The sequence below is a fragment of the Oncorhynchus masou genome, chromosome 33, assembly GCF_036934945.1.
Source record: "Oncorhynchus masou masou isolate Uvic2021 chromosome 33, UVic_Omas_1.1, whole genome shotgun sequence".
NCBI lineage: Eukaryota > Metazoa > Chordata > Actinopteri > Salmoniformes > Salmonidae > Oncorhynchus > Oncorhynchus masou.
The window spans coordinates 43627020-43645514 of NC_088244.1; the positions used below are offsets into that span (position 1 = coordinate 43627020).

Here is an 18495-nt window from a genome sequence, read left to right on the forward strand (position 1 = left end):
TCTCCCTCTCTCTCTTTTTGTCTCTCTCTCTCTGTCTCTCTCTCTCTCTCTGTCTCTCTATCTCTCTCTCTCCCTCGCATCCCTCTCTCAGTGTTTGTGAGTGTCTGGCTCAATCATTGAATCCCAGCCAAGAATGTGACTGACTCCGCAGGCTGGCTCTTCCAGGAACAAGTCGGCACTCCCCTACTTCTCCTAGAAGCCTTGTGCGGAATATGCAAAGGCGAAAAAATGCACAGGGCTCATTGAATCCCTTGATTCACAGCTAGGAACGGCTGTAACCGAAAGAGAATGGGTGGAGTTTGCTACAGACAGTCAAATTTAGACTTTAAGGGGAAATGCAAATTATACGACTGACTGCGGTTTGTTTATTTAGGTTTATCTTTCCAGGCTGGCTCATACTGTGAATTGCGGAAACTAGGGAAGAATACATATTAGGGCCACATATTTTCAGATATAGCAACATATGAATAACTATTATTATTATTGTTATTTGGACGCAACATTCCAATTTCATTAATTTTACGCATAGGCTGTTTTTACGCATAGACTTGTTTTACTCTATAAATGTGCCAGTTAATTGCGCAAGCACGGCTATACTGTTCGAGCACCCCTATAGTAGCAGCAGTCTATGCAATTATGTTTGAGTCACTTTCCCCCAGGGTTTTTTAGTTTTAATTGTAATGTGCAACAACGAGGGTATGAATACGCACACTTTAAACGTATGAACAATTGAACAGAGCAGCGGGGGTTAGGCTGCGATCAAGTGGACTAGCCTACATCGAATCATTCCTACTGTGCTGAAGAGTTGGGAAAGGTGAGAAAATACAAACTGAACTGTCACTGTGCATTTAAAATGTACATTGTTACTTGGGTGTAATTAACAGGAGCAATTTGTATATTTTTTTCAATGAATGTGATTGAATAAATAATATAGCCTACGCCTAATACACTTGTGGTGTGTAGATTAGCTTTTTTTTACTACTACACGGTTTTAATACTAATCGGCCTTCAAAAGATTCATGAAATTAACTGTATGCCCTTCTACACCTGCATTGTAATGTTGTTCATTTGGTCGGCTCTGTTGTCGTTTGCTGTCATCTCCAATAAAGATTTACTGTGATGACGTGAGCTAAAAAATGAAAGGTGAGGCAATTGTTTGCCGTTCCTGTGGCTCCTCCTAGCCATGAGGCAATGTAACTGCAACCGCATGGCAATTGGAGATATGCTCAGTCACATAGGTCATTAGAATATAAATTAGGCCATAAATTAGTACTCTGGATATTAAACAAATATAACCATGAGTAGGCTACAATTTTCATGTGAGCAATATTCTGACCCGTAGACCAAAGGCCAATATGTTATATTGAGTGCCAAGAAAAAAATATATTTTTAACCTTTATTTAACTAGGCAAGTCAGTTAAGAACAAATTCTTATTTTCAATGAAAGCCTAGGAACAGCGGGTTAAATACCTGTTCAGGGGCAGAACGACTGATTAACCATGTCAGCACAGGGGGTTGAACTTGCAACCTTCTGGTTACTAGTCCAACACTAAAAACTAGGCTACCCTGACCTACCCTCCAGAGGCAATCCACTTGCTAAAGCCTCAACCATTTTCCACAACGGATCAGTCCAATTCTTTTTGAAACAAATGACAATTACGACAATGTTTGAGTGCAAGTGGACAAACTGGTACCCAGGCTATGATTTTTCCATTTTCCTCAGAAACCCACCCACAGTAATTGACATGGTGGGTTGCCAGATCTGGAGCTATAGTGATGAGCTATATCCCGAATGTCTTGCAGATAAGTTACCTTTTTGGAGGGACCTGGGGCTTAGTCTATTTGCTAAGGGATAGAAGTGATGCAGTGTATGCGGTGGCAGGTAGGCTAGTGGTTAAAACCCTGACTAGCAACCGAAAAGTTGCTGGTTTGAATACCTGAGCTGACCAGGAGAAAAATGTGTCGATGTGCCCTTTAGTAAGACTCTTAACCCTAATTTGCTCCAGTGATGCCATACTACTATGGCTGACCCTGTAAAAAAATGACACATTTCACTGTACCTATCCGGTGTAGGTTACTATATACACACATATATATATACACACACACACATACAGTACCAGTCAAAAGTTTAGACACACCTACTCATTCAAGGGGTTTTCTTTATTTTTTACTATTTTCTACATTGTAGAATAATAGTGAAGACATCACAACTTTGAAATAATCACGTAGTAACCCAAAAAAGTGTTAAACAAATCTAAATATATTTAGATTTTAGATTCTTCAAAGTAGCCACCCTTTGCCTTAATGACAGCTTTGCACACTCGTGACATTCTCTCAACCAGCTTCACCTGGAATGCTTTTCCAACAGTCTTGAAGGAGTTCCCACATATGCTGAGCACTTGTTGGCTGCTTTTCCTTCACTCTGCGGTCCAACTAATCCCAAACCATCTCAGTTGGTTTAAGGTCAGGTGATGGTGGAGGCCAGGTCATCTGATGCAGCACTCCATCACTCTCCTTCTTGGTTAAATAGCTCTTGGAGGTCATTATCCTGTTGAAAAACAAATTATCGTCCCACTAGCGCAAACCAGATGGGATGGCGTATTGCTGCAGAATGCTGTGGTAGCCATGGTGGTTAAGTGCGTGTTGAATTCGAAATAAATCATTGACAGTGTCACCAGCAAAGCAGCCCCACACCATCACACCTCCATGTTTCACTATGGGAACCACATATGCAGAGATCATCCGTTCACCTACTCTGCATCTCACAAAGACACATCGTTGGAACCAAAAATCTCAAATTTGGACTCATCAGACCAAAGGACAGATTTCCACTGGTCTAATGTACATTGCTTGTGTTTCTTGGCCTAAGCAAGTCTATTCTTCACATTGGTGTCCTTTAATAGTGGTTTCTTTGCAGCAATTCGACCATGAAGGCCTGATTCACGCAGTCTCTGAGTGTGCATAACAGTTAATGTTGAGATGTGTATGTTACAGAGAAGCATTTCTTTGGGCTGCAATTTCTGAAGCTGGTAACTAATGAACTTGTCCTCTGCAGCAAAGGTAACTCTGGGTCTTCAATTTCCTGTGGCGGTCCTCATGAGAGCAAGTTTCATCATAGCGCTTGATGGTTTTTGCGACTGCACTTGAAGAAACTTTAAAAGCTCTTGACATTTTCCCGGATTGACTGACCATCATGTTTTAAAGTAACGATGGACTGTCATTTCTCTTTGCTTATTTGAGCTGTTCTTGCCATAATATACACTTGATCTTTTACCAAATAGGGCTATCTTCTGTATACCCCCCGACCTTATCACAACACAACTGATTGGCTCAAATGCATTAAGAAGGAAAGAAATTCCACAAATTAACTTGTAACAAAGCACACCTGTTAATTGAAATGCATTCCAGGTAACTACCACATGAAGCTGGTTGAGAGAATGCCAAAAGTGTGCAAAACTTTCATAAAGGCAAAGGGTGGTTACTTTGAAAAATCTCAAATCTCAAATATATTTTGATTAGTTTAACACTTTTCTGGTTACTACATGATTCCATATATGTTATTTAATAGTTTTGATGTCTTCACTATTATTCTACAATGTAGAAAATAGTAAAATAAAGAAAAACCATGGAATGAGTAAGTGTGTCCAAACTTCCGACTGATACTGTATATATATTTTTTACAGCTGCTGAGCCACTCGAGGCCAAGCCTGAGAGACAGTTGAGAGAGAGTGAGCGGCGAACAGCTTTCCTCTTTTCAATGATTCATAATACATCAAGTCCTTCTCCTCTCTTTCGAGCCTTCCCCCCCCTCTCTCCCTCTCACTTCGGCTCCTCTCTGTTCTTTTGGATGAGCCTGCTTTTGTGAGCCTGGATGGTCAGTTGGTTCTGCTATTTTTATTTCCCCCGTCTTCCTTCCTGTATCCATGGCGATGGCACACAACAGGATCACAACTCCTAAATGACATAACCTTTCTTTCCAGGCGCCTGGTCGCTTTTCCCAGTGTAACACTGCAGGCAGGCATCCATAGCCTGCCTTGCCTGGGTCTGCGTTTGTGCTTTTCCCTCTGCGGTAAAGGACTACCCATGTCAGCAATCTAGCCCTCTGGAATTCTCATCTTCTGGGGCACTGTTTCAAAATTGTCCTCACCTATTTTCAAAGTGGCAGGTTTTCCCATAGTGTTATTTTTCCCTGTTGCCCTCCTCTCTCTTTTCTTTTCCTTCCATCCTTTAAGCTTTTTTCCTTGTCTTTTCCATTACATAACCCCCATAGCTGTTCTTTCTGTTCGTCCTCGCTTTTGTCTCAAAGCTTAGCTTAGAAAGTCCCACTATTATATGACTTCAACTTTCCACCACCTAGTTCTGTGTTCTAGGATGACAGTATAATAACAGGCTACAGTGGCCATTGCATAACTCAACCCTTGCATTGGCCCTTAGTGACCTACACCGCTGACTGCAGTGTGGTACAATAATAAAGTCAAGAAGAATTAAAAGCATATAGCTTTTTCCTGTATATCATTGTAAAGTAAAAATGATCCTTTCTTACTTACTGTTAGTTATTGTACAAATAACTACACTTGAGAATGACAACAACATATTTTATAAACCTAGGAATGACATCAAGAGAGAAGCATATGAACTATACAATTGCAGAAAGTTCATAAACTGTAACTAATTGGAGTTGATATAAAAATTATAAATGTACATTTCCCAGTGGCCGATATTGTGAATGCAATATGTTGGTTAGTATTCTGCAAAGCAAATTGGCTCACTTTATTTGTGTTGAGGAGCAAGCTTTGCTGGTAAACATTTGAACCATCGAGTTTGCCGGCTGGTTACAATGTTCCAAATAACTTTCAATCTGCGACTTTTTATCCGGTGTCGGAGACCCACTTGCATGTTTCACCCGACGAGTGTTCCTGCGCACTGACGTCATCACACAAACACGGAAGTCTGTGCTGTTCGGTCAATGCCGCGAAAAGTATAACTGTGGCAGACTAGAGAGATATGGCTGAGAAATGCCCAAAGTCAAAACTAAAAAGAAAGAAATTGTCTATCGAGGAGCCCCTAACTGATATATTTTTCAGGAACACGCTGATAAAGAACAACGAAAGTTCCAGTGCGTCGATTAAAAGCTTGCGTTCAACGAGGTATGCGAGCAGTCACGCTAGCCATCTGTCTAGCTCCCCCCTATCACGATTTACTCTTGTTTATATTGCAATACAGAATATGTATAACTGATACCCAGATTGAACATTAGCTTCAACAATTACTCTGTGTTGTGGTGACAAGAAGATCGTGTCTTCCTTGATTGCAATGCATTGTCTTCATTTCACATAGATAGTGGTTGGTTCTCATAGACATGTCCATATTAAATGAAGAAACATAATTGCTCGTGTTTTCTTTACTAGTCATATTTCTGTGTTCTGTAGACCTGTGGTCCCTACAGAGACGTGGTGGTCCAGAGGTGACCTGGCTGCAGTTGAGAGTCTCTGGGCCCTGACTCTGAGTTCTGCTCTTCCCTGTCTTGACGCTCACCCCTGGGACCCAGTCCCTGACCTTCCAACAGCTTCCACACTGGTGAGTTAGCAATCCCAAGAGTGTGGATGCATCTCAATAGTTGTGTTGGCGCAGGACTTTGTTTCTACCAATCAGTAATAGATTGTACTAATCAACTGGTCATCGCCTTAAATCTAGACCTTTATTTGGGGCAGCAGGGTAGCCTAGTGGTTAGAGCGTTGGACTAGTAACCGGAAGGTTGTGAGCTCAAACCCCCAAACTGACAAGGTACAAATCTGTCATTCTGCCCCTGAACAGGCAGTTAACCCACTGTTCCCAGGCTGTTATTGAAAATAAGAATTTGTTCTTAACTGACTTGCCTGGTTAAATAAAAGTAAAAAATAATAATAACAATAATTTAATGTAGCGCGTTGTATGGCTTGAACAAAAGCTTTTATTTACAAAGTTAGCAATCCCACTATAAAGTAGATAATTCTCCATCCAATTGGAGACAGATTTTCATGCAAAAATAAAAATCTTCATAAAGAAATATGCATTTTCCCATCTGTGGTGTTTCCATCAAACTGACTTATGGATAAAAAAAGCAATGCTTGACGAAGTGCACGTCAAATGTACCCTTTTCGCTTAGAATAAAAATATAAATTTCAATGTGTTTCCATTGCATTTTCAAATGTGCCTGTAGTTTTGTCACAAAAACGGTTGTGGTAAATAGCATATGTGCCTACTCTGGACTTGGCACTTGTGCCCTAGCTAACAGCTCGCAGATACAATGCGGGTAGAGTGTTCGGATTGTCTAGTCTACATTGAGATTATTATGTATAAGAGCGAGACTATTTTGATCTGTCAAATGGCAGCCAAGCGTCATCATCATGTCACCAGAATAAGATCCTCAATATTTATTGGAAAGGAGCATCAAGCTCATCACTGTGCACTTTCACCACCCTGTGAAGTTCATCATAACTTATTTCATCTGTAGCCTAATTTATGCTGGCTTCACGTGCTCATGGGAAGTCGAACGTCCAACCATGATTGTGTTCAAGTGCTTTTGAAGTCAGAACAATTCTTCAACCAATAAGATTGTAGTTAGCCAGATGAGCTTGCTAACATTGCTAATTGAAGTGATCAGCTTGCCAGCAGAGTGAATGGAGATGATGTAGCCTTTGGGGACATTACTCCCTTGCCCTCCTATCCCATTTGGACAGTTTACCAATTGGTTTCTATCAGGCTTGTCGTGACATTTTTTTATCCGGCATATACTTTACTCAAATAAAAACGTTGGATGAAAACCTGGTTAGCGATGATTTCTCAACTCTCAACCACCACTGTTGTGCAAATTCCACCTTGTACCATGCAGGACTAAACAGAGAATATCTCAGAAAATTGAAATTTCTCTCACATACAACAGCTGTTTTTGAACAGCACTCTGCACTAGACCAGTAGAGGAGAAAAACAATGTGTCGTTGAGTACTGCTGAGCTGACTAAAATGGTGGTCACTGTTGACCTCCCAGACGGCTATAGCCTGCTGGCTGGCGCTGGCTCTCAGAGCTCCGGTCAGACAGTGGCAGTTCTGGGCCACGCACGCCACATGAACCAATCACTTTGACAGGTAGCTGATGCAACCTTGCATTTGCTGAATAATTGACTCCAGTGGGCTTCTCTTAGAAAAGCCCTGCTAGCTACCAGCTAAAGGAGCAAACTAAGCCCCTAAATGACAAACATATGGCCCAGACCAAAGACTGGATAAAATTATATGTGATGTGCCGCTGGGCGAGCAACTCCAAGGCTAGCGTCACCTTTTCTTTTAACACTCCCAGTCCTTCCTTATTACGTATTTGGACACATTAGACTTAGTCACATTTGAGAGGATCTCAAGGGCCCTGCTTGATGAGGACAAAGTTACTCATGCCCCCACTCTCTGGCTCTCTCCTTCCCATTCTCCCTCCTTTCTATTGCTCTCATCTCCCTATCATTTCACTCACCCTCTCTTTCTGCCTCTCCTTTCTTTCTGTCAAACCCACCCCCCACACATTTCCCCTTTTCTTTCTCTCTCTCTCTCGGTCTTTCTCTGTGTTTCAGAGCTCTAATGTAGACCAGCAGATTGAATGGAGATGGTGTAGCCTCAGTGAGGACATGACTCCCTTGCCCTCCTCTCCTCCTCTCCTCTGAGTACTCCCACGGCCCCACACTGTTCCACCCCAGACTCTCCTCTCAGTCCTTCTCCTGGGCTGGAAAAGACTCTCCTCCCAGTCCCAGTACCGACTAGTCAGACAACATCCACCATCAATGGCCCTCCTTCGAAGTCTGCTCCCTGTCTCGAGGGGCCCGGAGAGGGGACCAGTAGTAGTGGTACTGGCCGCCCCAGACCACCAAGTCTGGGAGCCCAAGTGCCTTCTAGCTACGGAAGGGGAGGCCCATGGAGTGGAGGGGGAGTGTCATCCAGAAAGGACACAAAACAAGGGGAAGGAGGGCAAAACACGGCAGCGGCCAGACCCCAGCCTACAGCCAGGCGACCAGGAGGAGAGAAGGAGAGTCACCCCTCTACTTCTCAGCTATTCATCAGAGCAGGGAACGGAGAATCATCATTACCATCAGAAGCAAGAAAGGGTGGAGGAGGAGGAGAGGAGGGCGAGAAGAGGGGGATGAAGAGGCTGCAGCTACCTGCAAACCAGGTGGATGCCACGTCCTCTACCTCTGACAGCTTCACTGCTGCTCCCATGGAGGAGGCGGAGGGGGAGAAAAGGGAGGAAGGGTTGTCTGGGATGGGCAGAGCTGATTGGGTTGCTGGCAAAGGAGGAGGAGGAAGGGCAATGCAGAGCTGCCCCATGTGCCTGGTGCCGTTTCCAGCTGGGTAAGTTAGGGCTGCCTGCCTCTTCAACCCCTCTGTATTAGAGGTCAACCGATTAATCGGAATGGCCAATTAATTAGTGCCGATTTCAAGTTTTCATAACAATCGGAAATCTGTATTTTTGGACGCCGATTTTGCCGATTTTTTTATTTTATTTTATTTTTTACATCTTTATTTAACAAGGCAAGTCAGTTAAGAACACATTCTTATTTTCAATGACGGCCTAGGAACGGTGGGTTAACTGCCTCGTTCAGGGGCAGAACGACAGATTTTCACTCGGGATCCAATCTTGCAACCTTACAGTTAACTAGTCCAACACAATAACGACCTGCCTCTTGTTGCACTCCACAAGGAGACTGCCTGTTACGCGAATGCAGTAGGCCGCTAGCTAGCATTAAACCTATCTTATAAAAATCAATCAATCATAATCACTAGTTAACTACACATGGTTGATGTTACTAGATATTATCTAGCGTGTCATGCGTATAATCTGACTGAGCATACAAGTATCTAAGTATCTGACTGAGCGGTGGTAGGCAGAAGCAGGCATGTAAACATTCATTCAAACAGCACTTTCGTGCGTCAAGCATTACGCTGTTTGACTTCAAGCCGATCAACTCCCGAGATGAGGTTGGTGATGAGGCTGGTGTTACCGAAGTGAAATGGCTGGCTAGTTAATAGCATTTCAAATGTCACTCGCTCGCTCTGAGCCTTGGAGTGGTTGTTTCCCTTGCTCTGCATGGGTAACGCTGCTTCGAGGGTGGCTGTTGTCGTTGTGTTCCTGGTTTGAGCCCAGGGAGGAGCGAGGAGAGGGACAGAAGCCAAACTGTTACACTGGCAATACTAAAGTGCCTAATAAGAACATCCAATAGTCAAAGGTTAATGAAATACAAATGGTATAGAGAGAAATAGTCCTATAATTCCTATAACTACAACCTAAAACTTCTTACCTGGGAATATTGAAGACTGATGTTAAAAGGAACCACCAACTTTCATATGTTCTGAGCAAGGAACTTAAACGTTAGCTTTCTTACATGGCACATATTGCACTTTTACTTTCTTCTCCAACACTTTGTTTTTGCATTATTTAAACCAAATTGAACATGTTTCATTATTTATTTGAGGCTAAATTGATTTTATTGATGTATTACAGTGGGGCAAAAAAGTATTTAGTCAGCCACCAATTGTGCAAGTTCTCCCACTTAAAAAGATGAGGCCTGTAATTTTCATCATAGGTTCACTTCAACTATGACAGACAAAATGAGAAAAAAAATCCAGAAAATCACATTGTAGGATTTTTAATGAATTTATTTGCAAATTATGGTGGAAAATAAGTATTTGGTCAATTACAAACAAGCAAGATTTCTGGCTCTCACAGACCTGTAACTTCTTCTTTAAGAGGCTCCTCTGTCCTCCACTTGTTACCTGTATTAATGGCACCTGTTTGAATTTGTTACTAGTATAAAAGACACCTGTCCACAACCTCAAACAGTCACACTCCAAACTCCACTATGGCCAAGACCAAAGAGCTGTCAAAGTACACCAGAAACAAAATTGTAGACCTGCATCAGGCTGGGAAGACTGAATCTGCAACAGGTAAGCAACTTGGTTTGAAGAAATCAACTGTGGGAGCAATTATTAGGAAATGGAAGACATACAAGACCACTGATAATCTCCCTTGATCTGGGGCTCTACGCAAGATCTCACCCCGTGGGGTCAAAATGATCACAAGAACGGTGAGCAAAAATCCCAGAACCACACAGGGGGACCTAGTGAATGACCTGCAGAGAGCTGGGACCAAAGTCTACCATGAGTAACACACTATGCCGCCAGGAACTCAAATCCTGCAGTGCCAGACGTGTCCCCCTGCTTAAGCCAGTACATGTCCTGCTCCGTCTGAAGTTTGCTAGAGAGCATTTGGATGATCCAGAAGAAGATTGGGAAAATGTCATATGGTCAGATGAAACCAAAATATAACTTTTTGGTAAAAACTCAACTCGTCGTGTTTGGAGGACAAAGAATGCTGAGTTGCATCCAAAGAACACCATACCTACTGTGAAGCATGGGGGTGGAAACATCATGCTTTGGGGCTGTTTTTCTGCAAAGGGACCAGGACGACTGATCCGTGTAAAGGAAAGAATGAATGGGGCCATGTATCGTGAGATTTTGAGTGAAAACCACCTTCCATCAGCAAGGGCATTGAAGATGAAACGTGGCTGGGTCTTTCAGCATGACAATGATCCCAAACACACCTCCCGGGCAACGAAGGATTGGCTTCGTAAGAAGCATTTCAAGGTCCTGGAATGGCCTAGCCAGTTTCCAGATCTCAACCCCATAGAAAATCTTTGGAGGGAGTTGAAAGTCCGTGTTGCCCAGCAACAGTCTCAAAACATCACTGCTCTTGAGGAGATCTGCATGGAGGAATGGGCCAAAATACCAGCAACAGTGTGTGAAAAGACTTACAGAAAACGTTTGACCTCTGACATTGCTAACAAAGGGTATGTAACAAAGTATTGAGAAAAACTTTTGTTATTGACCAAATACTTATTTTCCACCATAATTTGCAAATAAATTCATTAAAAATCCTACAATGTGATTTTCTGGATTTTTTTTCTTCTCATTTTGTCTGTCATAGTTGAAGTGTACCTATGATGAAAATTACAGACCTCTCTCAGCTTTTTAAGAGGGAGAACTTGCACAATTGGTGGCTGACTAAATACTTTTTTGCCCCACTGTATATTAACTTAAAATAACTGTTCATTCAGTATTGTTGTAATTATTACAAATAAAAGCAAAAAATTGTCCGATTAATCGGTAGTGGCTTTTTTGGTCCTCCAATAATCGGTTTAAAAAAAATCATAATCGGTCAACCTCTACTCTGTATTCAGCACACTCATCTGCTCTCTCTCTTTCCCATATGCCTGCTGCCTTAAACTACTTTCCTTCCTACATACTCAAATTCAATGGTAGTTGGCTGCTCTTCTGCAGAGGTAAAACCTTGGTGTCTGACAAATCCAAGGTCCATTGACTGTATGGATTCCATTCTTTCACATATGCAGGGCATTTAAAAATGTAGCTCTAGGATATACATCCTAGACAGAATTTTAAAATGTAGATCCTTTACATCCTTGATTGTATAGCGGACCATGCTGAGTTTGCATGTAAACAGTGGAAAGGAAGTGGGTTGAAGAAAAGTACACAGTAAATCATTAATTGAAATGGGTCAAAAAAGACAGGCCGTTTTAAGTGAGGTAGAGGAGGAGTGAATGAATGACGGGGCTAAAAAGCAGGGCTCAGGGCCGGCCTTTGTGTTGGCCAGGGCCTGGCCCCGCATCATGGTCTGCTCCCCTAGCCAGCTCTGTGTACCTTGGCTCGGCCACACAACCCCGCTGTACTCCCCTCCCAACTATATCTCTCTCTCTCTCTTGGCTGGACTAGCAGGAACAATGGCTTCCTCTGTATGGAGAGATAGAAGGAAGAGGATAATGACCTAGAAGGGGGAAGAGAGAGGGGTCTCTTATCTCTCGTTTAGAAATATGAAGAGCTTTTTTCTATAACGGCATTTATCCGTCGTGTGTGTTTAGTGTGCATGAGTGCAGGAGGGTACGGGTGGCAAGCGTTCTTAGAAAGTACATGATTTGGAGCAAAATAACTCTGCTCCAATTTCTTCTTTCTCAGTCTCTCTCCTGGAGAGGACTCTGCCCGCGCATTACCCTCCAGCAGAATGACATAGAGAGAGAGATGCAGAAAGAGTGATCGAGAGGGAGCGAGAGATACTGAGAGTAAATCTCAGTAGGCCTTTAAAACAGGGCAAGTAAAAAGTACGAGACACACACTGTGCGAGCGGGCCGAGCAGGAGAGCAGCAGTAGCAATCTGAAGTTAATAAGCTGAAAGCACTGAAGCTCAAGAAGAGACACTGAAAAGATGTCTGTTCCATCCACACACCCATCCATCCATCCAGATTCAGTGCACTTTCAGTGCAGTCGACAGTTGTGTCGAGCTTGAGCATCATATCGATACAATACATGCGATGAATGTTGTGATCATTGAAGGTACTACATTGGCGGTTATGATTATAGACTGCCGTTTTAAAGTAGGCCTCGAATTGTTACTTTTTTTTCTGTAAGAAATATTTGATTGCTGCCTTCTTGGGACAGATTTCTCCTGTGGAAAGAGATTTGAACCACCTGGGTTGATAAAAGACAAATGACTGAAATGCTGTCCATCCATCTCTCCAGGTTCACTCAGATGGACTGTGACAGCCACCTGGCCAAGTGTCTGTCGGAGATGACCCTCGACATGACCTGGTGATAGTCCACAGAGTCTTCTTCTGACACCAAGGATGGATGGAGGTCTGGAAGGACAGCCAGGTGGCTGTTGTACCACATTTGGGTCGTGCACAAAACAGAAGAAAATGGACTGAATTGGGGAGGTGCTATCGGAAATGCTTGTTTTTGCCATCCGTCACAAAACATTTTGCTACAGTGTGCTCTAATGAGGAGTTAGTTTCACTCCACTCACCCTGTTGTTTGGCTAGTTGGTCGTTTTGATTCAAACTCCAGTGGTATCTATCCCCCTGTGATGGACGGTGGGTCCAAACAACGGTAAAATACAGTATGTGATTCGACTGATCATCTAGTCTTCAGTCATGGGTTTAATTTGTAGAATCTTGTGTTACTGTTGGCTGGAGCAAAAAACCCGCCTTTACCCTTTGTAAGATTTACTGACTTACTGTCCCACCTCCGCCCCTTCCCACCAACCTATCATCATGCACTACAAGGTTGGAATCATAGAGATGGATAGAGGGCACACCTGCCACTAAGCATTTATGAGGTGTACCACTTCTCATCGCTATGGTTGGGAACAATCTCTGATGGGTCCCATATTGCTTCATTCAGATACACATTTTGTTCTCTCCTCCGCTCCTAACTGCATATGCTGCCATAGAAATAGAATGAATAGAACGGGCGTCCCCATTCAAGTCAACAAACGTATAATGGGTGGACTGGTGGCCAAAGCGAGGAGAAAAGTAGGAAGTGTACCCTGTAGAAGTAGTTGCCATGGCGCCCTGGTAGCCTAAGCAGAGAGCTCCTGTAAATACTGCCTTCAGAAAGTCTTCACACCTCTTTACCTTTTCCACATTTTGTGTTACAGCCTGAATTTAAAATGGATTCAATTGACATATGTCGTCACTGGCCTACACTCAACACCCCATAATGTCACAATACCCCATAACTGGAATTCTGTTTGTTTATTTTATTTGACAAATTAATGAAAATCTGAAATGTCTTCAGTCAATAATTATTCAACCCCTTTGTTATGGCAAGCCTAAATAAGTTCAAGAGTAAAAATGTGCTTAACAAGTAACTTAACTTGCATGGACTCACTTTGTGTGCAAAAAAGTGTTTAATTAGATTTTTAAATGACGACCCCATCTCTGTACCCCACACACACAAATCAAATTAAACACTTATCTGTCAGGTCCCTCAGTCAAGCAGTGAATTTCAAACACAGATTCAACCACAAGGACCAGGGAGGATTTCCAATACCTCGCAAAGAAGGACACCTATCGGTCGATGGATAAAAGCAGATATTGAATATCCCTTTGAGCATGGTGAAGTTATTACACTGAACAAAAATATAAAGGCAACATTTTTAAAGATTTTACTGAGTTTCAGTTCATATAAGGAAATCAGTCAATTCAAATAAATAAATTAGGCCCTAATCTATGGAATTCACATTACTGGGAATATAGATATGCATACAGTGCATTTAGAAAGTATTCAGACCCCTTGACTTTTTCCACATTAAGTTATAGCCATATTCTAAAATGGTTTAAATGTTTTCTTTTTCCATCAGTCTTCACACAATACCCCATAATGACAAAGCAAAAACAGGTTTAGAAATTTTTGCAAATATTACAAATAAAAACGGATCATATTTACATAACTATTCAGACCCTTTACTCAGCACTTTGTTGAAGCACCTTTGGCAGCAATTACAGCCTCGAGTCTTAGGTGTGATGCTACAATCTTGGCACACCTGTATTTGGGGAGTTTCTCCCATTCTCTGCAGATACTCTCAAGCTCTGTCAGGTTGGATTGGGAGCATCGCTGCACAGCTAATTTTAGGTCTCTCGAGAGATGTTCGATCGGGTTCAAGTCCGGGCTCTGGCTGGGCCACTTGAGGACATTCAGAGACTTGTGCCGAAGCCACTCCTGAGTTGTCTTGGCTATGTGCTTACAGTAGTTGTCCTTTTGGAAGCTGAACCTTCGCCCCAGTCCTGAGCGCTCCGGAACAGGTTTTCATCAAGGATTTCAATGTAGTTTGCTCTGTTCATCTTTCCCTCGATCCTGAAACAGGATGCACCTGAGCTCAATTTCGAGTCTCATAGCAAAGGGCCTGAATACCTATGTAAATAAGGTATGTTTCTTATTTTCTACAAAAAATTCTAAAAACATTTTTGCTTTGTCATTATGGGGTATTGTGTGTAGATTGCTGAGAAAAAATGGTTATCTAATCCATGTTAGAATAATTCTTTAACGTAACAAAAATGTGAAAAAGTCAAGGGGTCTGATTAATTTCCCTAATACACTGTGTGTTGGCCACAAATACCTTATAAAAAAAAAAGGCAGGGGCGTGGATCAGAAAACCAGTCAGTATCTGGTGTGACCATCATTTGCTTCTTGCTGTGCGACATCTTCACATAGAGTTGATCAGGCTGTTGATTGTAGCCTGTGGAATGTTGTCCCACTCCTCTTCAACGGCTGTGCGAAGTTGCTGGATATTGGCGGGAACTGGAACATGCCGTCGTACACGTTGATCCAGAGCATCCCAAACATTCTCAATGGGTAACATGTTTGGTTAGTATGCAGAACATGGAAAAACTGTTCACAACATTGATATCAGCAAACCGTTCGCCCGCACGATGCTATACACGCTGTCTGCCATCTGTCCAGTACAGTTGAAACCAGGATTCATCAATGACGAGCACACTTCTCCAGCGTGCCAGTGTCCATCGAAAGTGAGCATTTGCCCATTGAAGTCCGTTATGTTGAACTACAGTCAGATCAAAACACTGGTGAGGACTGGGAGCACACAGATGAGCTTCCCTGAGACTATCTGTGCAGAAATTATTTGGTTGTGCAAACCCAGTTTCATCAGCTGTCCGGGTGGCTGGTCTCAGACAATCCTGCAGATGAAGCCAGAGGTGGAGGTCCTGGGCTAGCGTGGTTGCACGTGGTCTGCGGTTGTCAGGGTGGTTGGATGTACTGCCAAATTCTCTGAAACGACACTGTGGTAGAGAAATGAACATTAAATTCTCTGGTAACAGTTCTGGTGGACATTCCAGCAGTCAGCATGCCAATTGTACGCTCCCTCAACTTCAGACATCTGTGGCATTATGTTGTGATACACAACTGCACATTTCAGAGTAGCATTTTATTGTCCCCAGCACAAGGTGCACCTGTGTAATGATCATGCTGTTTAATCAGCTTCTTGATATGCCACACCTGTCAGGTGGATTGATTATCTTGGCAAAGGAGAAATGCTCACTAACAGGGATAGAAAGACATTTTTGACAAACGTTTAAGCATTTTGTGTGTATGGAAAATATCTGGGATTTTTTATTTCAGTTCATGATACATGTGACCAATATATTGCATGTTGCGTTTATTTTTGTTCGATATAATTACACTTTGGGTGGTGTTTCAATACACCCAGTCACTACAAAGATACAGGTGTCCTTCCTATCTCAGTTGCCGGCGAGGAAGAAAACCGCTCCGGGATTTCACCATGAAGCCAACGGTGACTTTACAACAGTTTCAGAGTTTAATAGCTGTGATAGTTTTCTCCTGAAGTTGGATCAACAACATTGTAGTTACTCCGCAATGCCAACCTAATTGACAGAGTGAGAAGACGGAAGACTGTTACAGCATTTAAAAAAATCCAAAACATGCATCCTGTTTGCAAAAAGGCACTAAAGTAATGCTGCAAAAAATGTGACAAATCAATTCACAATTCACTTTTTGTCCTGAATACAAAGTGCAAATCCAATGCAACACATTACTGAATACCACTCTCCATATTTTCATGCATAGAGTTTTTCAGGATAAAAATATACGGAATGGAGCTAAGCACATGTAAAATCGTAGAGGAAAACCTGGTTGTCTTCTTTCCAACACACTGGGAGATGAATTCACCTTTCAGCAAGACAATAACCTAAAACACAAGGCCAACTCTTCACGGGAGTTGCTTACCAAGAAAACAGTGAATGTTCCTGAGTGGCCTAGTTATAGGTTTTGTTTTTGCCAGGCATAAATGGGACCCGTCCAAAAAGTTGACTCAAGTTTGCCAGAAAGCACCTGGATGATCATCACGACTCCTGGAAGAATGTTCTATGGACAGATGATTCAAAAGTATCACTTTTTGGATGAGATGGGTCCCATTATGCCTGGCTAAAACCAAACACTGCATTCCACAGTAAGAACCTCATACAAACGGTCAAGCAAAGGGGTGGTAGTGTGATGGTTTGGGGATGCTTTGCTGCCTCAGGACCTGAACGACCTGCCATGAATTCTGCTTTGTATCAGAGAATGTCAGGGCATCTGTCTGTGAGCTGAAGTTGAAGCGCAGCTGTGTCATGCAGCAAGACAATGATCAAAAACAAACAATTAAGTCTATGAAAATAGCTAAAAAGCAACATATGAAGTTTTGGAATGGCTTAGTCGAAGTCCAGACCTAATCACAATTCAGATGTGACTTGAACCGAGCATACTTGAAAACCCACAAATGTAGCTGAGTTAAAGCAGTTTTGCATGGAAGAGTGGGCCAAAATTCCTCCACAGCGACGTGAGAGACTGATCAACAACTACAGGAGTGTTTGGTTGGAGTCTTTGCAGCTGTAGGTGGCACAAACAGTTAGTGTATGGGGCAATGACTTTTTCACACAGGGGCATTGGGTGTTGCATAACTGTTTATGAAATAAGTATGTAATTGTTCACTCAGGTTCCCTTGAGCTAATATTAGGTTTTGGTTGAAGATCTGATAATTCAGTGTAAAAATATGCACAAGTAGAGAAAAGGGGGCAAATAGTTTTTCACAGCACTATAAAAATTAGATTTCTGCAGTTCATTTTCAATTAATGTGCAAACATTCCTAAATCAACCATTTATCGGATCATCACGAACTTCAAGGAGAGCGGTTCAATTGTTGTGAAGAAGGCTTCAGGGCGCCCAAGAAAGTCCAGCAAGTGCCAGGACCATCTCCTAAAGGTGATTCAGCTGCGGGATCGGGGCACCACCAGTACAGAGCTTGCTCAGGAATGACAGGCAGGTGTGAGTGCATCTGCACGCACAGTGAGGTGAAGACTTTTGGAGGGTGGCCTAGTGTAAAGTAGGGCAGCAAGAAGCCACTTCTCTCCAGGAAATACATCAAGGACAGACTGATATTCTGCAAAAGGTACAGGGATTGGAGTGCTGAGGACTGGGGTAAAATAATTTTCTCTAATGAATCCCCTTTCCGATTGTTTGGGGCATCCGGAAAAAAGCTTGTCCGGAGAAGACAAGGTGAGCGCTACCATCAGTTCTGTGTCATGCCAACAGTAAAGCATCCTGAGACCATTCATGTGTGGGGTTGCTTCTCAGCCAAGGAAGTGGGCTCACAATTTTGCCTAAGAACACAGCCATGAATAAAGAATGGTACCAACACATCCTCTGAGAGCAACTTCTCAAAACCATCCAGGAACAGTTTGGTGACAAACAATGCCTTTTCCTGCATGATGGAGCACCTCGCCATAAGGCAAAGGTGATAACGAAGTGGCTCGGGGAACAAAACATCGATATTTTGGGTCCATGGCCAGGAAACTCCCCAGACCTTAATCCCATTGAGAACTTGTGGTCAATCCTCAAGAGGCGGGTGGACAAACAAAACCCCACAAATTCTGACAACCTCCAAGCATTGATTGTGCAGGAATGGGCTGCCATCAGTCAGGATGTGGCCCATAAGTTAATTGACAGCATGCCAGGGCAGATTGCAGAGGTCTTGAAAAAGAAGGGTCAACACTGCAAACACTGACTCTTTGCATCAACTTCATGTAATTGTCAATAAAAGCCTTTGACACTTATGAAA

General features: G+C 42.7%; 1 protein-coding gene across 1 annotated transcript; it reads left to right on the forward strand.

Annotated features, from left to right (window-relative positions):
- Positions 1 to 4947: 4947 nt before the first annotated feature.
- Positions 4948 to 18495, forward strand: si:ch73-70k4.1 (uncharacterized). The gene is made up of 4 exons (XM_064955908.1): positions 4948 to 5150; positions 5433 to 5580; positions 7598 to 8369; positions 12606 to 18495. Exons 3-4 carry the CDS (start codon positions 8161 to 8163, stop codon positions 12676 to 12678), a joined length of 282 nt encoding a protein of 93 aa, XP_064811980.1. The 5' UTR covers positions 4948 to 5150; positions 5433 to 5580; positions 7598 to 8160; the 3' UTR covers positions 12679 to 18495.